The 22,685-nt window shown below is 38.2% G+C and overlaps 1 protein-coding gene across 12 annotated transcripts in view; it reads left to right on the plus strand.

Annotated features, from left to right (window-relative positions):
* The window catches only part of HMG20A (high mobility group 20A), a 119,492-nt gene that overhangs the window by 32,326 nt on the left and 64,481 nt on the right, over window positions 1-22,685 (plus strand). For 6 of the 12 annotated variants that reach the window (XM_060401734.1, XM_060401735.1, XM_060401733.1 and 3 more), the window contains 2 exons: window positions 15,656-15,748; window positions 22,496-22,643. In XM_060401734.1, the coding sequence (XP_060257717.1) occupies window positions 15,660-15,748; window positions 22,496-22,643 (237 nt within the window). In that variant the 5' untranslated portion in view covers window positions 15,656-15,659. Of the gene's footprint in view, window positions 1-986; window positions 1,168-15,655; window positions 15,749-22,495; window positions 22,644-22,685 lie in introns of all 12 variants that reach the window. The other 6 variants (XM_060401731.1, XM_060401727.1, XM_060401730.1 and 3 more) reach the window with 2 other exon arrangements.

The following is a 22,685-nucleotide window of genomic DNA, read 5'->3' on the forward strand; positions in this document are numbered from 1 at the left end:
ATATTGCATGTGAAATTGAAATTTAAGTTGAAAAGGTCTGATTTTTCATGGTACTTTCTTTTAAACAACACAACCATATTATTGAATATTGGGGAGTGAAAACAAAGATTGAAAAGTAATTACTCATAATTTCACCATCCTAATATTATTACTTTGAGCACTGAGTATGTTTCCTTCCAATCTCTTTTCTTATGTATCTGTTCTTTTGACATCACTATAACCTGTGTAATATACTTTCTCATAAATATTTCATAATTAGCATATATCATAATTAGCCAAAATAGCTTTTAAATTTTATTATTTGCAGATAACATAATATTTGATCCACACAATGTATTTTTGAGTTAAATAGGAAAGGTATTATTAGCACCATTTTACATATGAGAGTACTGCAAGCAGAAATGCCTCTACTTGGTCCTATAGTGGATTTCTGTTCTCTGCAGAAGTATTTGCTAACACAGATGGGTGAATGAAGTTCAGTTTAGTTCAGTTCAGTCGCTCAGTCATGTCCAGCTCTTTGCGACCCGATGGACTGCAGCACACCAGGCCTCCCTGTCCCTCACCAACTCCTGGAGTTTACTCAAACTCATGTCCATTGAGTCAGTGATGCCATCCAACCGTCTCATCCTCTGTCGTCCCCTTCACCTCCCTCATTCAATCTTTCCCAGCATCAAGGTCTTTTCAGATGAATTAGTTCTTCGCATTAGGTGGCCAAAGTATTGGAGTTTCAGCTTCAGCATCAGTCCTTCCAATGAACATTCAGGACTGATCTCCTTTAGAATGGACTGGCTGGATCTCCTTGCAGTCCAAGGGACTCTCAAGAGTCCTCTCCAACACCACAGTTCAAAAGCATCAATCCTTCTGCACTCAGCTTTCTTTACAGTCCAACCCTCACATCCATACATGACTACTGGAAAAACCATAGCCTTGACTAAACGGACCTTTGTTGGCAAAGTAACGTCTCTGCTTTTGAATATGCTTTCTAGGTTGGTCATAACTTTCCTTCCAAGGAGTAAGCGTCTTTTAATTTCATGGCTGCAGTCACCATCTGCATCTGCAGTGATTTTGGAGCCCAGAAAAATAAAGTCAGCCACTGTTTCCATTGTTTCCCCATCTATTTGCCATGAAGTGATGGGACCAGATGCCATGATCTTCGTTTTCTGAATGGTGAGCTTTAAGCCAACTTTTTCACTTTCCTCTTTCACTTTCATCAAGAGGCTCTTTAGTTCTTCTTCACTTTCTGCCATATCTGCATATCTGAGGTTATTGGTATTTCTCCTGGCAATCTTGACTCTAGCTTGTGCTTCCTCCAGCCCAGCATTTCTCATGATGATCTCTGCATAGAAGTTAAATAAGAGGGTGACAATATACAGCCTTGACGTTCTCCTTTTTCTATTTGGAACCAATCTGTTGTTCCATGTCCAGTTCTAACTGTTGCTTCCTGACCTACATAAAGATTTCTCAAGAGGTAGGTCAGGTGGTCTGTATTCCCATCTCTTTCAGAATTTTCCACAGTTTATTGTGATCCACACAGTCAAAGGCTTTGGCATAGTCAGTAAAACAGAAATAGATGTTTTTGTGAAACTCTCTTGCTTTTTCGATGGTCCAACGGATGTTGGCAATTTGATCTCTGGTTAACGTAGAAAGAAGAGCAAAACAAATTCTTATTCCCTGGACACAATCCTGCCTTACTGGACTAAGCGAGCCTTGAAAAGCAATAGGCAACTCTGGAAATACAAATTTTGTCAGATTTTAGTAAATACACACTCAGACACTAAGAATCTGGAGGTGATTTGATTAGTCTGGTTACCCCTTAGCGTTACACCACTGCTAATAGGTTTTTGTTTTGTTTTTTTTTAACTTGTTTTTGTTTCACCTGGAAACAAGGGTTACAAAATCAGTAGCTTGTAAATGGGAAAGATAACATCTAAGCACTTGATTGGTAGCCTGAGAGCCTGGAGGCTCAGTGTATGAAGGGCGTAAACCTTTTCATACTGGGTAGAGTATTTAAAGGAAAAATGTTCCTGGGAAACTGCTCTTCTAGAGCTTTAAATGTGTCGTTTGAATTCTGTGACTATTTGATTTACTTTCTGAAATCTTGAGCATTGTCAACTTTAGGATTCAGAAGCAAAACGTAGCACAATATTTCAGAGTTTTAAGTTTTCTCTTTCATTTAAACTGTTCTGTTAAACTGCAATTATGCCTTTTTGTTTTCTAAGGAAAACTGTGAATTTTAAAAGGAAAATATAGCAAAATCTGAGTTTTATTCTTCTTTCAGTTAAACTGCAACTGTGCCTATTTGTTTTGTGAGGAAAACTGAATTTTATTTTATTGTTCAAAGTGGTGAAGACCATTAACTGCTTTGACTCATGGCAGCTCCTGGGGTTTTTTTGTTATTTTTGTCTTCACTTTTTGACTAAAGAAAACTTCCCTACTACCTAAAGCTTTTGTTTTTCCTTTTAGGAATTCTTCCTAGAAAGAGAATTTAATTTGTATTGGATTAAACCGATTAAAATGAAGTTGGTTCAAATGAACACTTTGATGGGATCTATTTCCTCTTATTATACTATAGTTTTTATAAGTGATCTCTGACTTTCCTTTCATCTTTTACTTTCAGTATTCATCAGCTTTAAAAGAGTAAAAGGTTTTGAATTATTGATTGTAACAGAAAGGAGCATTCTTTCCATCTCTTCTCTGCAGCATTGTTTCACAGCTGCAAATTAGAGCTGAAGAAGCAGTGGAAAACATAACAAAATAAATAAGCAATGTTCTTTGGACCCATAAGAACCCTTGCCCTAGAACTGTTAACTGCTGAGTTTTTGTTTGGGTCAGTAGGTACTGAAGACTTTTGTTGCTTCTGCTTTCTCATATATAGCTTTCCTCAGATGGCAGGCTGGAATAATTTTGTTTTAGAGCTAGAAAGGAATACTGTCTGTCTCCTTAATATGAGTCTGGATTCCAAACATGAAAGTACCCCAAGCTGAGTGTTCCTTCTCAGGTTTTACTCAATTAGTAGTTTCTGTTTCCTTCAGATCTCAATTTTCGGTGAGTTCATTACGATTATTAGTGGTTGCCTTAGCTGGTCACCCCATCTATTCAATTCATCTATATTTCTCCCCTGTTTTGTCATATATTTAAATAAATAAATAACTATACACACATGAGCTACTACAGCCTTTGCATTTTTTTCCTTACCATTTGCCCTTCTATGCCTCACTAGATTACAAACTGTGAAAGGATAAGAATTTCTTCTTGATCTTATTGACCTCTGTGTCTTTGGCACATAACACAGTGAGATGTAATAAACTGTGAAAAGCATTGCTTTTCAGCTTTTTTAAAACTCATTTCCCTCTTGATAAACATAAAATTCCTCTAATCTGATACACCCTCCATGAGGGTATCACCAAGAAGTGATTGAAAATATATACATCATATGGCTTCCTAGATGGAAGACTGTCCTGTCATTGCCCTCCTCTATCTACGTCCCTCTCACCCCTCCTTTACCTCATATACACCTTGTACTTTCCATAGTACCCCACTGTCCCAGGATATTGTTTGGGAAAGTACACTAAGGAAGTAGTGCCAAGTTTTATTGGGTTACTTTAACTCTTAGTTCCAGCACTGGTCCAGAAGTTTCTTACTTGGGCAGTTATCTCTTTGTTTACTAATAATAAAAGCAGTGCTTTAATACACTGTATAGGAAGGGCAACTTGGGACCATTAGGCACCAGGAAAAAGAAGCCAAATACGTGGACTATGACCTCGAAAGTCAACACCCTCCTTGTAAAATAACAGATTTGCTTTGGCAGAGGAAAATGTTTTTTTATTGTCTCCATATTATCAATGTGGAGATTGTGATAATCAATTTAACCTGTGATACAAACACTATGTCTAGATGTCTCAGGTTGTTTTCTTTTGACACCATACTTTGTGTCCTAATGGTAATACATCTCCAGCAAGATTTCATTGAGGGGAAAAAAAATACATATACAGGGATCATACTGTCTAGAAAGACTGTCTAGAAAGAAATCTAAACCATGCTCGGTTTCTTTTGTTGGTCTAGTGCTTATATTTTTTAGAAAATATCTAACTCAAAAGTCTGCAAAACTTTTGCTTCAAAAAATCATCAACAGCAGTAGAAAATTTATGTTTGTTTCTAACCCTGGCCTCTTCTTTCCACTTATCATGTTGTCTGAGAACACTGTCTCTAGACCAAAGAGAACAACAGACTGGAAAATTCTGTAAAGCATAGCTACACACCATTTGACACCAGGCAAAATCTTAGTTACACAGTCAAGATGCTCAACAAACGTTTGCTGTTGAAATATGAATTCTATAAGCACTTACCTTAAAAGGAGTCTGGATTACTTCCTTTATGGCCCCCACCAAATTAATATATATTGTTAGTATGTGTGTGTGCTCAGTCATGTCTGATTCTTTGTGACCCCATGAACTGTAGCCCACCAGGCTGCCCTGTCCATGGGATTCTCCAGGCAAGAATACTGGAGTGGGTTGCCAATTCCTCCTCCAGGGGATCTTCCTGACCCAGGGATCTCCTGTATCTCCTACATGGCAGGTAGATCTTAATGACTGAGCCATGGGAAAAGCCACCCTTTATCTCTAAGTAGGTTATAAAACTACAGCTGAAATAAATGCAGGGCACAGTAGATAGATTCTATTTCTTATTCTGAACTGAGAAATCTGCTCTATCTTCAATATATATCAAGAATCTGACCACTTCTCATCACCTCCACTATCATCACTGTGATCCAATCCACCATTTTTTAGATGGATTATTGCAATAGATTCCTAAGTGATCACCTTACTTCTGTCCTTGATCCTCTTCAACTTTCATTCTGTTCTCAAAACTGCAGCCATGGTAATCTTATAAAAATGGTCAATTCCATCCCTTATCTACTCAGAACTGTTTAGTGTCTTCACCATCTCTGAGTAAATGCCTGTCTTTACTATGAGTTACAAAGCTGTATATGGTCTGATCCCCTATAGCAGTCAGCCTCATCTACAGTTTTTGCCCGTAGTTCAGTCCAGCCAGATTTGCTGCCTCCTTCAGTCATCCCAAGGGTACACCTTTGCTTGTGTTCCTCCTGCCTGGACCATTCTGTCCTCTCACATACATAGCTCTCTCCTTCCTCTTCTTTAGGTCTTTCCCCTGAGATTACCTCAATGAAGAGTTTTCCTGGCCTCTATTTAAAATTCCAGAGTTCTCTTCCCTTGAACTCTTCCTGGCCTCTTTCTTTGCTGTCCTTTTTTACTTTGTACTTATCACTATGTAACATTTTTCATTTTACTTTATCTTGGTTTTTGTCTGTGTTCCACTATACTAAGCTCTGTAAGGGTGGGAATTTTTGCCTGTTTTGCCTACTGCTGTATCCCCAGCACATATAAAGTGCCTAGAATGTTAGATACAAAAAAAAAAAAAATTGTTCAATGAATGAATACTTGTTGAGTGAATGGTTTCTCTATTATTTAGTTCCTAGAGTAGCCTACTACCTTTTTTAAGAAATTAATGATAGTCATAGTTATAAGAGCCTGGACTCAAGATTCTAGGAATAGAGAGCCACATTTTCTTCCCACTCCATCCAGTACCCAGCCAAACACACGCCTGTATGTACTTATTAGTTATTTAACAACCCTGAGCCTCAAACTCTAATTATATCCCCCAACCTACCCACTCCCCAAAAGTAAGTATTTAATTACTCCCAAATTACCTGACCTTATCTTTTGCCCCCTCATCTCCCACATCAAAACCTACAGTGAGTGAGTTCTTAACTGAATTTCACTTAACTGAACCCCAGTTAACTGCCTGGTGGGATTAGCCAGTGTTCTTATTCCCTCTGTAAAACATATTGATTAATGCCCACAGCCTGCTGAGTGTTCTTAGCTAAATGTTCACAGCTGGCAGATGGTTTCGTAGTAAGCCTTCATTCTTTCACTTGCCCCAGATAAACTAACTGTGTGCATATAGAAATCAGTTGTGTTTATTCCTCAGCCTCAAGGCTATCTTACAATAAACTGTGTAATTAAATTCATTTTTAAATTAATGAACGTTATCTTTTAGAGCAGTTTTAGGTTCACAGCAAAATTAAGCAGAAAGTACAGAGTTCCCATATACTCCATGTCCCCATATGTGTACAACTTTGCCCACTCTCAACATCCCCTACCAGAGTAGTACCTGTGTTACATTCAGTAACAGCCAGTTCCAGTCAGTTACAGTTAATAACAGCCTGCATTGACACATAATCATTACCCAACTCCATAGTTTAGGTTTCACTCATGATGTTGTACCTTCTATGGGATTTGACAAAGGTATGACACACATCTATCATTCTAACATGTAGAATAGTTTCACAGCCCTAAAAATCCTCTGTGTTCTGCTTTTTCACTCCTGCCTCCCTCCAACCCCTCCCAACCACTCATCCTTTTTACTGTCTTCCTAGTTTTACCTTATCCAGAATGTAGTGTGATTGGAATGATACACTATGTAGCCTTTTCATATTGACTTCTTTAACTTTGTATTATGCATTTAAGTTTTCTCCATGTCCTTTCTTGCCTTAGTGGTAACATTTCCTTTTGGCACTGAATAATATTCCATTATCTAGGTGTACCACAGTTTATCAACCTACCTACTGAAGGATATCTTGGTGGTGTCCAAATTTTGACATTATGAATAAAGCTGCTATAAACACCCACATGCAAGTTTTTTGTATGGAATAAGTTTTTAACTCCTTTAGGTCAATACCAAGGAACACATTGGCCAGTAAGAGTATGAGTAGTTTTGTAAGAAACTACCAAATGGTTTTCCAAAGTGGCTGTACCATTTTGCATTCATTTCCACCAGCAATGAATTAGAGCTCCTGTTGTTCCATATCCTGGCCAGTATCTGGTGTTTGACAGTGTTTTGGATTTTAACTGTTCTATAGATGTGTAGTGGTATCTCATTTTCATTTTCAATTCCCTACTGACATATGATATTAAATATCTTTTCATATGCTACTTGCCATCTGTACATAGGCACTGGTGAGGAGTCTGTTCAGATCTTTTGTTTATATTTTACTTGAGTGCTCCTTTCCTTATTGTTGAGTTTTAAGAGTTTTTTGTATATTTTGGATAAATTTCTTTATCAGATGTTATCTTCTGCAAATAGATAAACTTCCTAAAGTCTATGGCTTGTCTTCTCATTCTTTTGACATTGTCTTTCACGGAGCAAAGGTTTTTCATTTTATAGTTTTGCATTTTGATTCATTTAAAGTTAATACTTGCAAAAGGTATAAGGTCTGTGTCAAGTTTTGTTGTTGTTGTTTTGTGGGGGGAGGTTTGTACATGGATGTCCCTTGTTCCAGCACCATTTATTGAAAATACTATCTTTATTTCATTGTTTTGCCTTTGCTCTTTTGTCAAAGATCAGTTGACTATATACATTTATTTCTAAGATTTCTATTCTGTTTCAGTAATTTGTCTTGTCTTTCACCAGTACACACTGTCTTGATTATTGTAGCTTAATAGGAAGTCTTGAAGTTGAGTGGTCAGTCCTTCAACTTTGTTGTTCTCCTTCAATATTGACTTGGCTATTCTGAGTCTTTTGCCTCTCCATATAAACTTTAGAATCATTTTATTTTTATTCACAAAATTACTTGCTGGGATTTGTATTGGGATTGACTAATCTGTAGCTCAAGCTGGGAAGAACTGACATCTTTACCATTTTGAGTCTTCCTATCATGAACATGGATTTTTCCATTTATTTAGTCCTCCTTTGATATCTTTCATCTGAGTTTTATAGTTTTCCATATAGAGGTCTTGTAAAATATTTTGTAAGATTTATACATAAGTACTTCATTTGGGAGGATGCTAATATAAATTGTAGTGTGTTTTTAATTTCAAGTTTCAACTTATACATTGCTAGTATATAGAAAAGCAATTAAATTTAATATACAATTGAACCTTGAACAACATGGGTCTTAGTGATGCTGATCCTCTGTGTAGGAGGAGACTAAACAACATGCTACTAAAAAAACAATTAGTCAATGAAGAAATCAAAGAAGAAATTCAAAAATACCTTGAGACAAATGAAAATAGAAATACAACTTTCCAAAATCTATGGGACTCAGCAAAAGCATTTCTAAGAGAGATGTTTATAGCAATTCAAGGCCTACCTCAAGAAATAAGAAAAATCTCAAACAAACAACCTAACTCTCCATCTAGAAGAATTAGAAACTGAAGAACAAAACCCAAAGTGAGCAGAAGGAAGGAAATAAGAAAAATCACAGTAAAAATACCAGGAAAAGAAGAGAGAAAAGATCAGTGAAACTATGATCTGGCTTTTTGAAAAGATACAATTGATAAACCTTTAGCCAGACTCATTAAGGAAGGAAAAGAGGGGCCCCAAATCAGCAAAATTAGAACTGAAAAAGGAAAAATTACAACTGATATTACAGAAATACAAACTGCCATAGGAGAATACTGCAAACAATACAATGAATACAGTGACAAACTGGATAACCTCGAAGAAATAGCTAGATTCTAAGACTGAATCAGGAAGAAGTAGAAAATCTGAACAGACTGATTTCTGGTACTGAAATTGAATCAATAATTGAAAACTCAACAAATAAAAGTCCAAGACCAGATGGCATCACAGGGGAATTCTATAAAACATCTAAAGAAGAGTTAATGTCTGTCCATCTCAAACTGTTCCAGAAAATTAAAAAGGAGGGAATACTCTCAAACTCATTCTACAAGGCCAGCATTGCCCTGATACCCAAGCCAGACAGAGATATTGCAAAAAAGAAAGTTACAGGCCAATATTCCTGATGAACATGGATGGTAAAATCCTCAACAAAAATATTAGCAAACTGAGTTTAACAGTATGTAGAAATGACCATACATCATGATCAAGTGAGATTTATTCTAAGAATGTAGAGATGGTTCAGTTTACAAACCAATCAGTATGTTTCCCCATATTAACAAAATGAAGGATGAAGATCACATGATCATCTCAAAATCTCATTTAAAATTCATGATAAGAACTCTAAACAAAGTGGGTATGGAGGGAACATACCTCAACATAATAAAAGCCGTTTATGACAAACCCACAGCTAGTATCATATTCAGTGGTGAAATGTTGAAAGCTTTTCCTCTAAGATCAGGAACAGACAAGGAGGCCCACTCTGGCCATTTCTAATTAACTTATATTGGAAGCCCTAGCCACAGCAATCAGACAAGAAAAAGAAAAGACATCCAAACTGTAAAAGAAGAAGTAAAACTGTCCGATGACATGATACGATATATAGAAAACCCTAACAACCCCACCAAAAAAAAACACATTAGAACTAATAAGTGAATTCAGTTAAGTGCAGGATACAGTATTAATATACCAAAATCTATTGTGTTTCTCTCCACTGGTGGTTCAGACAGTAAAGAAGCTGCCTGCAATGTGGGAGACCCAGGTTCGATCCCTGGATCAGGAAGATCCTGTGGCTAAATGAATGGCAACCCATTCCAGTATTCTTACCTGGAGAATTCTATGGACAGAGGAGCCTGCCAGGCTATAGCCCATGGGGTTGCAAAGAGTCAGACATGACTGAGCAATTAACAGTCATAAACTTCAGAAAGAGAAGTCAAAAAGAATTGCTATTCATAATGACATCAAAAAGAATAAAATATCTAGGAATAAATTTAATCAAGGAGGTGAAAGACTCATATTCTTAAAACTGTAAAATGTTTAAAAAGGAAACTGCTGCTGCTGCTGCTGCTAAGTCGCTTCAGTTGTGTCTGACTCTGTGCGACCCCATAGACAGCAGCCCACAAGGGTTCACACCCCTTCCCTGGGGTTCTCCAGGCAAGAACACTGGAGTGGGTTGCCATTTCCTTCTCCAGGGGATCTTCCCCCTCCCAGGGACTGAACCTGGATCTCCTGTATTGCAGGCAAACTCTTTACCCACTGAGCCACCAGGGATTGTTAAAATGACCATACTACCCAAAACAGTCTACAGATTTAATGCAATTCCTATCAAAATACTGATGACATTTGTAACAGAACTAGAACAAATAATTCTAAAATTTATATTGAACCACAAAAGATCCTGAACAGCCAAAGCAATCTTGAGAAAAAAGAACAAAGCTGGAGGATCATGCTATTTGACTTCAGACTATACTACAAAACTTCAGTAATCAAAGCAATATGGTACTGGCACAGAAGCAGACACATAGATCAATGGAACAAAATAGAGAGCCCACAGAGAAACCCACACACATATGGACAATTAGTCTGTGACAAGGGAGGCAAGAATATATAATGGGGGAAAGACAGGCTCTTCAGTAAACTGGATAGCTACATGTAAAAGAATGAAATTAGAACATTCTTTCACAATGTGTACAAAAATAAACTCAAATGAATTAAAGACCTAAATATAAGACCTGAAACTATAAAACTCCTAGAAGAAACATAGGCAGTGAACTCTTTGACATTGGTCTTAGTGATGTTTTTTTGAATCTGTCTCCTCATGCAAGGGAAACAAAAGTAGGAAACAAAAAATCAACAAGTGGAACCTAATCAAGCTTAAAAGCGTTTGCACAGGAAAGAAAACCATCAACAAAACAGAAGGCAACCTACTAAATAAATGGAAGAAGATATCTGGAGATGATATGTTTGATAAGGGGTTAATATCCAAAATATATAAAGAACTCATACAACTCAATTAAAAAAAAAAAAAAGCCAAATTTTAAAATGAACAGAGAACCTAAATAAGCATTTTTCCAGAGAAGACGTACAGATGGCCAACAGGCACATTGAAAAGATGCTCAACATCACTGGTCATCAGGGTACTGCAAATCAAAACCACAATGAGATATCATCTCACCTTTGTCAGAAAGGCAAGAAATATTATGTTGACAAGGATGTGGAGAAGAGAGAACCCTAGACCACTGTTGGTGGGAATGTAAATTGGTATAGTCACTATAGAAAACAGTAATACAGGTTTCTCAAAAACTAAAAACAGAACTACCATACATATTTAAAGAAAACAAAAACACTATTTGAAAAAATATATGCACCCCAACATTCATAGCAGCAATGTTTACAATAGCCAGGATATGGAAGCATCCTAAATGTTCATCAAAAAGTGAATGGATAAAGAAGATATGGTATGTATACAAAGGAATATTACTCAGTATTTTTAAAAAAAATTGCCATTTGCAACAATATGGATGGACCTGGAGGGTGTTATGCTTAATAAAATAAGACAGAGAAAGACAAATACTGTTTGTTTTCACTGATATGAGGAATTTTTTAAATAAATGAATATAACAAAACAGAAATAGACTGACAGTTACTGATAACAAACTAGTGTTAGCAGAGGAGAGGAATGGGTGGGAAGGGCTAAAATAAGTGGAAGGGCTAAAATAGGCTGAGGGGACTAAGAGATACAAACTACTAGGTATAAAATAAGTTACAAGGATGTAATGTACGTTGCTTGAATGTTGCTGTTTTTCAGTTGCTAAGTCGTGTCTGACTCTTTGTGACTGCATGGACTGTAGCATGCCAGGCTCCTCTGTCCTCCACTACTACCAGAGTTTGCTCAAATTCATGTCCGTTGAGTCGATAATACTATCTAACCATCTCATCCTCTGCCACCCCCTTCTCCTTTGCCTTCAGTCTTTCCCAGCATCTTTTCCAGTCTCTCCAGGGTCTTTTCTGGTGAGTCAGCTCTTCACATCAGATGGCCAAAGCTTCAGCATTCCTTCCTTCAGAAGGAATATTGGAAGGAATATTCCTTCCAATGAATATTCAGGTTTGATTTCCTTTAGGATAGCCTGGTGTGATCTCTTTGGTAAAACTCAGAGTTGATCTATATCTAGGGTATAGAAGAATAACATGGCAAAGGAATTGAGAGTGTTGGCAAAAAAAAAAAAAAATTGAAGTGAAGCTATAGAATCTAAGCTACACAGAGTAGGGAAAATTAAGAGTCGACAAATAGAGGTTTGTGAGGTTAAAGGTCAGTTGAGTAGAATGCGGCTTCCCAGGTGGCGAAGTGGCAAAAAATCCACCTGCCATCCCTGGGTTAGGAAGATCCTCTGGAGAAGGGAATGGCTACCCACTCCAGTATTCTTGAGAATTCTGGAGAATTCTGGAGAATTCCATGGACAGAGGAGCCTGGTGGGCTACAGTCCATGACATCGCAAAGAATCAGACCCAATTGAGCGTGCATGCTCATGCACATTGTAGAACTGAAATGACAGGAGGTAATGATCAGAAACTGATATAGCCAAGTAACATGACTTTTAAAGGAACTAGACCTTTTACATAAGGGTTGTAGTATGGGGAAGTGAGGGCAGAATCCCACCTCTCAACTCTGACGTGTGTACAGTTGGGGCTAGTGTGGTAGGGAAGGAGTATGATGTGTCTCCATGAGAGGGCTTGATGAAGTGGGATTAACACATGTGAAGTAGGGAAAGGGCACTTGCAAAGAGCCAACTCCAGAAAACACAAGTACAAATTCTCCTTCCAGCATTGTCCAGCATATTCAGAATAATGTAGTCTCATTGGTGAGATCATTCTTTTGTTGGGAAAGGCTACTATTAGTAGAAAAAGCTTAGTTGAAGAACACTTCTTAAGCTCTGCCTGAGTTCCTTTATTCTGGCCCTATATTGACCAAAGACATGTGGCTTAATGTAATTTGTGTTACAGTTTTTGTAATTGCTATTCAAATATCTTAAATTGGCACTCTGTTTTATACATCAGGCTTTTTTTTTTTTCAGTGAGTATTAGTATTAGTACTAGAAGGCATTTTTTCGTTTCCAAAGCCACAGTTGAAGTGTCAGCCCCAAGGTAATACTATTTTTGAAGCCTCCAGGTGGAATCCTTCTGTGGGTGAATCCCTTCTGCAAGAAAACATCTGCATGATATACTTGTTTCTATAAAATGAAGTGGAAAACCAAACTTGTATATTGCTTTGCCTTTGTGCGTATTTCTCTTCTTTCCCCTTCCAGAGCAGTATTCATTACACAGCTTAAGTGCTTTGCATAGAATTTCCGAGTTAACTACGACCCCTGTACTGGGGCGTTATCAGGCACAGATGCTACACTGAAGGGCTTTTGGCCATCAGTGGCTTGGTAACTGTGATTCAGTTTGAATCACCCCCTCATGGACCATATAAAAGCAGATTCTTACAGGATCTCAGCCAATTCTCAGGAATCATTTTATTTTCCAACTTACTGGACTAGTTTAGAGGCCTTTGAGTTTCACTGGACTTTTTCCTCATTTCCTTCTTTTGTTGATTTTGGCCCCTTAACCTTCCACCCACTTTATTACTCACTCATTTCTTAGGGACCTGACTATTCAATAACACTAGAGAAACTATATCTGAAACCATATGGGTTGAGTAAAACACACTTAAGAGGGAGGAAAAAAGCAACAACAACAAGAAATGTGTTCTCTGAACTTCCTTTGTTTATATGGTCTGTTTATGTGTTGTTAAGCTTGTGTTGTCCAGCTGCCTCCCCATATTTCAAAAATGACCGAAGATATCTGGGAAACATTCTAAGAGGATCATGTTGGCATAGTGAATGAAAAGACACCTCAGGGACTTCCCTGGCAGTCCGGTGATTAAGACAATGCAGGGGATGTGGGTTTGACCCCTGGTCAGGCTAGGATCCCAAATGCCTCTCGACTAAAAAACCAAACCAAAACATAAAACAGAAGCAGTAGTGTAACAAATTCAATAATGACTTTTAAAATGATCCTCATTAAAAAAAAAAAAAAAAAAAACTTCATTTGTCCCCCACCAGATAATATATCTTCTTCTTAGGTTTAGATGGGATGTCAAGAGCTTCAAATGCTAAATCTTGAGGCTCTTGAGAAGTCCTTTACTTCTAAGGAGACTTTTAGAAAGAAGCCAGTTAAATGAGCTCTTTTGAGGTTTGTGGATATATACCTGGTTATTTGAATGTTTGTTTGTGGTTTATAATTAGGCTGTATGGCATCTAATTGATTAATTTTCTTTTGGTAAAATGAATATTGGTATAAGGTGATGTTAACAGCCCTTAAAGCCTGGGTTCTCATCTAGTCTGTGCATAATGTGAATTAAAACATAAGCACACTTGTGTCAAGATTATCCTAGAGTGAATGGAACTGTGCACTATTTGTTAGAGCCCCTTGTAAGCCCCCTTCTCTTGAAGGAATTGAAATGCGTTAGCAAGATCCCTGCACATGGAACAAACTCCTTACTCTGTGGTTGAGTGGGAAGTTCCTCTCTGCCTTCCATGCTCTACCCACACTATAATGAGTGGTGAATATACAGAGATGCATTTTTTTCACATTAAGCTATTTATGGAATTTGGTCTGCTAAGTAACAAAGAAATGAAAACAAGAAAATAAGTAAGAATAAGAAATAAATCATCAGTGTTATCATTTTGGAAGTAAATTATTATACTGAGCTTCAGGATATGGCATCGGAGTCGTCAGCATTTTCTTCACGCCTCGCTCTGCCGGGGGCCCTGTGCTTCCCTCACAGCTGCTGTCTCACTAGGGCTCCTTAGCAGCGGCACCCGACAGAACTGCCGAGGGAGCTCCTGAGTGGGAACTCCTGAGTGCGTGTTCATAACTGGCTTCTCGTTCTCCCAGTTGATTAAGGCACTTTTTTTTTCTTGAGTGGCCTGCAGTTCCACTTAAGTGTCTGATGTTTGGGGTCACTGTTGAATGTTTTGTTTGAATATCACTTTCACGGTGGATGGGAGGCTTCTGCTTTTAGCTCTGTGGGGTGAAACCCTTGGTGTTAAGCCTTGAAAGGGAAAAATCTTTCTTTGTAGCGATACGCTAAATGAAATTATTCTATTTGTCACTTTGTCCTTTTATCCTTTCAGTCCAATAACCTCAAATTCTTGTGATTTATTTGCTTTCTTCAGTTAAGCTTAGTTATTTCCTGTGTCCAGGTGCATGCTGTTTCCACTGCTGGCCATCATGGTGATGTGGAGCATATTTCTGACCTGGAAGTGTGGTTTCTTTAATTTTGAACCACATCAGTATGCCTTCCATCCTCCACTTCCTTTGCATTATTTCCTTTTGGAAGGCTCAGTTTGTCACCATTTAATCTAAGGATGATTCATCTGGGACTGAGAACTCATAATGTTGTAATAACAATACCTTTCTTTGTATAATAATACTCAAAGCACTTACCATCTTAGCCTTTCTCTATTTATGAAGCACTTTCAGTTTAATCCTTCACAATAACCCTGTGGGTTAAGTCAGCAATTTGGTCTGTGTCTAAGATGGTGAAATTGTATCTCAAAGAGGTTGAATAGCTTGCTCAGGGTTGCAGTGCTTCTGAGTTTACTCTGCTTAATGATTTTTACAGCAAATACAGAATAGTTTTGAAGATATTCTGAATGAACAAAAAGGAATTTTCCAAACTGTGTCCTGATTTTTAAAATATGATTTTACCCTGGTCAGTTGGTAAGATCAGGGTTAAAAGCCCATTAACCATAAAGTTTAAATTGATGTGTCCAAGTCAAGAAAATATTTAGGTCAGTTTCTCTTCTGCTACTGATGTGATAAAGGTTAAGGAGGGCTGGCTCTTAAATATGTGCAACTTGAACTGGAAATAATTAAGCCTTTTTTTTTTTTTTTAATTCTCTCTTCCTTCCAGAGAGATGGAAACCTTGATGACTAGTTCCACTCTGCCTCCCCTTTTTGCAGATGAAGATGGCTCCAAGGAGAGTAATGATCTGGCTTCAACTGGGTAAGCAGCTGCTTTGGGACACTGGGCCTTTGCCTAGGCTTCAAAACAGATTCTGATAATGCATAAGGTGCTAAAGAGGTCGTCTTATATCATAAAAATAGAAGGTACGTTTGTTATGCTTTGCCAAGAGAATGGGAGCTATTGTAAACTGCTTTGATATCTGCATTCAGCCATCATTTGCAATGCTGGTTCCTGTGAACTGGAACAGCAGTACTGTGGGATCTAGGAAACAGGACTCCTGGCTACATGATCACCATTAAGGAAATACCTGCCACAGGGCTAGCTGCGAAAAGCAAATTCATTTTCTGTCTGAACTGCCACAAATATTAAAATAATTTTTTCCCCAAACATCAGATTTTTTAAGATCAGATTTTTAGTTATGGTTCCTTTATTCAGAATGCCTAGGAGCTCTAGCAAAACTGTGGAAAATTCTGAAAGAGATGGGAATACAGACCACCTGACCTGCCTCTTAAGAAATTTGTATGCAGGTCAGGAAGCAACAGTTAGAACTGGACAAGGAACAACAGGCTGGTTCCAAATAGGAAAAGGAGTACATCAAGGCTGTATATTGTCACCCTGCTTATTTAACTTCTATGCAGAGTACATCATGAGAAATGCTGGGCTGGAAGAAGCACAAGCTGGAATCAAGATTGCCGTGAGAAATATCAATAACCTCAGATATTGGCTTAAAGCTCAACATTCAGAAAACAAAGATCATGGCATCTGGTCCCATCGCTTCATGGCAAATAGATGGGGAAACAGTGTCAGACTTTATTTTTGGGGGCTCCAAAATCACTGCAGCTGGTGACTGCAGCCATGAAATTAAAAGACACTTACGCCTTGGAAAGAAAGTTATGACCGACCTAGATAGTGTATTCAAAAGCAGAAACATTACTTTGCCAACAAAGGTCCGTCTAGTCAAGGCTATGGTTTTTCCAGTGGTCGTGTATGGATGTGAGAGTTGGACTGTGAAGAAAGCTGAGCGCCGAAGAATTGATGCTTTTGAACTGTGGTGTTGGAGAAGACTCTTGAGAGTCCCTTGGACTGCAAGGAGATCCAACCAGTCCATTGTGAAGGAGATCAACCCTGGGATTTCTTTGGAAGGAATGATGCTAAAGCTGAAACTCCAGTACTTTGGCCACCTCATACAAAGAACTGACTCATTGGAAAAGACTCTGATGCTGGGAGGGATTAGGGGCAGGAGGAGAAGGAGACGACAGAGGATGAGATGGCTGGATGGCATCACCGACTCAATGGACGTGAGTCTGAGTGAACTCCGGGAGTTGGTGATGGACAGGGAGGCCTGGCGTGCTGCGATTCATAGGGTTGTAAAGAGTCGGACATGACTGAGCGATTGAACTGAACTGAACTGAGGAGCTCTAGCTTACTTCTCTTCCTCCCAGCACACACTGCCCCCAACACCCCAACTCCTTTCTTTGGTATTTTTGGGCACATATATGAAGAAATATAGAAAAGGGCTAATAGCAATAGTCCCTCTTCCATTGACAATCTCTGTTCCACTTGAATGTTTATCTTTTCTATTTAGACATTATTTGCCAAGGAAGAAATTTATTCACTAATAGATTGAAGTGCTAGCTAATCCCTAAGATGAATTATTTTAAAATCCTTTAGAGCTCTTTAAAAATAGACTACTCTTTATAATTCTGTTTCCTTCCCTGACATTCTTTACTCATTAATATCTGCCATCTGACTCTATTCAGATGAAACTGTTCTCCAAGACTTTGCTAAAAGCTGCCTACGTGCTGAATCCAGTTTGTACAGTAAAAATGTTCTGAGTGTCTGCTGTGTGTGCCAGGCACCATTCTAGGTACTAAGTATTAAGCAGAATAACCAAAACATACAAAAATTACAAAAATTCTAACCCCTGTTCTACTGGGGAAGTCAGACAATAGAAAGTATAAAGTAAGCTGCATAGTACACTGATAAGAACTATGGATTAAAAAATAAAGTCGGGAAGGGGAACAGGAAGGGCTTGGGGTGCCATTTTAGATAAGATGGCCCAGAAAGGTTTTACAAGTGACTCGAATAAAAACCTGAAGAAAATAAAGTAACTACCTGCATTATAGGCAAAGATTATTCTAGGCAGAGGGAAGCAGTGAGTGGGAAAGCCTTGAGGTAGGAGTGTTTTTTCCTTTTAGGAATAGCTGAGAGGCCAGTATGACTGGAGCAGAGTATACCAGGGGGAAGCGTAATAGGCTTCATCAGTGTGTTTCTCAAACTTTAATGCACTTATGAATTGCCTAGACATCTTATTAAAATGCAAATACTGAGTCAGAAAGTCTGAGTTAAGACCAGAGATTGTACATCCTGTTACGTTCCCAGATGATACCAGTGCTACTGCTGTGAGGCCAGTACTTTGAGTAGCAAGGGACTAGATCCTGTAGGAGCCTGTGGGTCAGAGTAATCACTTTAACTGTCCCTCTGAGTGAGGTGTGAAAGTGTGAGGAGGTTTTGCACAAAATGATGTGATCTGACATTTTTAAATAGTATCCCTGTGGCTGATATATAGAGAAAAGAGCGAAGGGAGCAGGGACTGAAGCAGGAGACCAGTTTGGGTTCTAAAATAACTCGAGAGATGACTCAAAGGACTTCACTAGTGACAGCAGTATTTTTGGCAGAGTAGTAGGGGAAAAAACCTCATTAGAGTGGGTTTCAAGGATTATAGGAATGGGGAGTGGTGAAAAGTATAGAATTCTTGATATATTTTGAAGATAAACCAAACAGGATTTGCCTGAAAGAAACAGATGATATGTGAGAAAGGAGAAAAAAGCAGTCAAAGACAAGCTCCAAAATTTTGGCTTAAGCAACCTGAAGGGATAAAATTGCCATTACATTAGATGGCACACACTGAGCAAGTGGAGGAGGGAATGTTAGATTGGTTTTGGAGATTTTTAAATTGAGATGCTTATTAGATATCCAAGCAGAGATGCCAGATAGGCAGCTTGACACAGAGCTCTAAAGTTACAGGCTATCTAGCTTGAAAAAAGAAACTTTGGAGTTGATCAGCATATTACAGCTGACACGTAAGGCTGTGTAACTGGTTGAGATCATCAGACGAACGAGCACTGTGTAGGGAGAAAAGAGAAGAGACCTGACACTTGAACTTGGGGATATTCCAGCATTTACAAGTCAGGGAGAAGAGGAAGAGTCAGCAAAGAAGACTCAAGGGGGTACCTAAAAAGGTATCAGAAAAACCAGGGATGTGCAGGGTCCTGGGAAGCAGGTAAAAAATGTACTTCAAGGGAAAGGAAGAGATGAACTGTGTCAAATACTTCTGGAAGATCAGGTAAGATGAGGTCTGAGAAGTGACATTGGATTTAGCATGGAGGTCATTGGTGATCTTGACAAGAGTTGTAAACATTTATCTCCTTTGGGTTGGGTTTAAGATAGAATGAAGCAAGACAAATTAAAGTTAATAACTATAAACAGTTCTTCCCAATACAAACTACTAAAAGTCAATAAGTGCCCCTCATCCATGGTTTCACTTTCCATGGGTTCTGTTACCTACCACGATCAGCCACAGTTGGAAAATACTAAATGGAAAATTTTAGAAATAAACAGTTCGTAAGTTTCAAAGTGCCCACTATTCTGAATAGTATGATAAAATCTCACACTGTCCCACCTGTGTCCTGCCTGGGACGTGAATCATCACTTTGTCTGGTATATCCCACCTGTTAGTCACTTGGTGGTTGCCTCTGTTATCAGATTGACTGTCACAGTATCTCAGTGCTTATGTTCAAGTAACATTTATTTTACTTAATAATGGCTCCAAAGAGCAAAAGTAGTGGTGCTGTCAATTCAGATATGCCAAAGAGAAGCCGTAATGTGCTTTCTTTAAGTGAAAAGGTGAGAGTTCTTGACTTATTAATAAGGAAAGAAAAAAAATAATAATATGCTGAGATCTGACATCTGTGTTAAGAATGAATCTTCTGTGAAATTGTGAAGAAGGAAAAAGAAATTTGTGCCATTTTTGCTATCAAGTATCAGACTGCAAGAGTTGTGGCCACAGTGCATGACAAATGCTTAGTTAAGAAAGGCATTGAATTTGTGGGTGGAGGACATGAACAGAAAACAGGATTCAGTACTATCTGCTCATCCACTGGGGATCTTGGAACATATCACCCCTGGGTCGGGAGCTTCTGTATAAACAGTTCCATAAAGGAAGGGAGAAAAATGAAGTGGAATCAAGAAAGTTTTGTTTTTTTCCAGATAAGACTAAGAGCTTGGACAGTTCATTCATTGGAACTAAAGAGCCTTTTTTTTTCCAGTCTGTATTCAATTTGTCATCTCTAAGCATTTGACACTTTTGACCACTCCCTCTGATTCCTGTTCATTTCAGTCAAGGCACTCAGAGTGGGTACTTGTTCCCAAACCTAGTTTTCCTATTTTACTAAAATAAGAATGTGCAAGAGTTAGTAACTTAAAATCTGATGGCACAGTTAAAATGAAGAATGACAGTGAAAGAAAAAGACATCATACACTATCCAAAATGATTGAAATATTTGGAAAACAAAGCTGCCAAGATCAAACTGAATCTCTGATGGCAACTCTTTTTCAGAGAACATGATTAGCATTGAGTTAATAACTTCTCTTATTTACCATTTTTCAAAGAACCTCAAAAATGTAGGAACCTTCTAGTTTAAATCTTCTATTTTTTCTGGAAAGGATCAGAAAAATAAAATTTCTTTCCTTTCCAGAACAGTCTGCATCTGCTTTCATTCTTTTCTCAGCCCACTGTAATCTGGTTTTTATTCCCGTAACTCTACTAAAACTGTACTTCCTTCAAGTACAGGGAGTACAGTTGAACTCCTTCAATCTTCAAATTTAGCTGATACTTTTTAGCCTATCTTATGTGACATCTGCAACTTTGCTTGTGTAAAACCCCTTCTCAAAAGTCTTCTCACCTTGGCCTCTGTAACAGTTTTCTGTCTTCTCTCTTAGATCTCTTCATACCTTCCTTAGTCTTACTCAGCTCGTGTAACACTTGATCTTAAAATATTGTTCCAACAGAGTTCTATCGTGGCTTTTCTTCTCACTGTCTTTCTGGAGAAATAGCTAACCCTTCCCAGTATTTCCATGAACTGATGCCTCCTGAAACGTCTCCAGCCTTTTTCTTCACTTCTGTTCTCTCAGAACATGTGTCCAGTTGTCTACAGGACAGCTCCACTTAATTATGCCAGAAATTATGTTTCAAGCTTATCATTTTCTCATCTGTCTTAACTCATCCATCTTAATGTGTCTGACACACGTGTACACACATACTCTCCAGTTGTTACCTTGGTTAATAGTACATTATCACCCAATCTAGAAACCTGAGAATTACCTTTGACTCTTCTTTTTCCCTCACTATTTATATTCATTCTATCATTTTGCCTCTTAATTATCCCTTCGCTTTCTCTCCCCTGTTCTCCCACTTACCCTTGTCTCTCACTTAGTTTTTTGCAGTAGCTTCCTGAAAAGTTCTCCTTTCTCCTATTACACCCTGTTCTTTCTACCTGTAATAATAACCTGTAATAATATTGTTTACCTAGGGCTTCTCTGGTAACCTAGATGGTAAAACATTCGCCTGCGATCCCTGAGTCAGGAAGAGCCCCTGAAGAAGGAAATGGCTACCCATTCCAGCATTCTTGCCTGGAGGATTCCATGGACAGAGGAGCCTGATGGGCTATAGTTAACTTTACATGTTTACAATCCATTGTTTACCTAATGAATGCCTATTCATCTTTTAAGTCCTCCTCTGTAAAATCTTTCTTAACATTCTCTCCATATATATAAAAGTCCTCATCCCCTCTACTGTACCTTTGTGGCCCATTTTATAGACCTCTATTTCACTACTTGTAAGTATTTTCTTTTTTTTTTTTTTTAAAGTATTTTCTATAACCCTGTAAAGTATACATTCTTCCAGAATAATGACTGAATATTGCTCTCTTATACATCTTCCTCCACCTTCCCCACTACCTGCCCCAAACCCTAAATTCTCTAGCCGTGGTGCTACCTTTATTTCCATTCCTTTATCTAAATGTTTAGTTAGGGTTTAACTCTCTATCTGAGATCCAACCATCATCTGTACATTGTATCCACTTTTCAGAAAGATGAGGTTTGCTGACTCATCTGAAACAGAATGGTAGGAACAGAAAGTGTGTATCTCTGAGTTATTAATGTTTATACCTGAATTTCTGAACTTGATAATATTGATCTTAAATGATCTCTTTGTCAACAAACACTATAATCCTACAGAAGGAATAGCCTATGGAATGTACTGTAAGAGAAATTTCTTGTGCCTTTAAAGAACTCTCTCTTTTGTGATAGGGGGGCACACTGCTTCTACAACTCCCATTCCTATTCTTTTCCATTAATACTGTTTTCCATTTATCACATTGGAGGTACATGAGAAGTAGCACATAAAAGTTAGCTGCATGTTCAGAGCTAAAATGTAAAGTCTACATTGAGGAGAGAGGTAATTTGCGGGAGAAAGATTATAGTTGTTTTTAGTGGGAGACTTCTTCTTGGAACTGAGCTAGTCCAATCAAGCATTGAAACCTTTTTAAAAGTGTTCTATAATTACTATGGAGATATGGTTTATTTACATTTATACAGAATGAGGTGGGGAATTAATTCAAGGGCTGGCATGTGATTTTGCTGGCAGTGAAATGTGTCTTGAACCTTGATAAGTAGGAGGTTTTGATGCTGCTGATACTAAACTTCTCTCTGCCGATCATTCTGCAGGTTAACCCACCCAGAGGCTCCATATAGTAGTGGAGCCACATCATCCAGCAATAATCCAGAATTTGTAGAGGATCTCTCCCAAGGTCAGCTGCTTCAGAATGAATCTTCAAATACAGCAGAAGGCAGTGAACAGAGGCATGAAGATGAGGTGAGCTGAAGCATCTCCTCTTGTTACTGGTCTCTGAGGCTT

Source organism: Ovis aries, chromosome 18 (assembly GCF_016772045.2).
Source record: "Ovis aries strain OAR_USU_Benz2616 breed Rambouillet chromosome 18, ARS-UI_Ramb_v3.0, whole genome shotgun sequence".
Taxonomy (NCBI): Eukaryota; Metazoa; Chordata; class Mammalia; order Artiodactyla; family Bovidae; genus Ovis; species Ovis aries.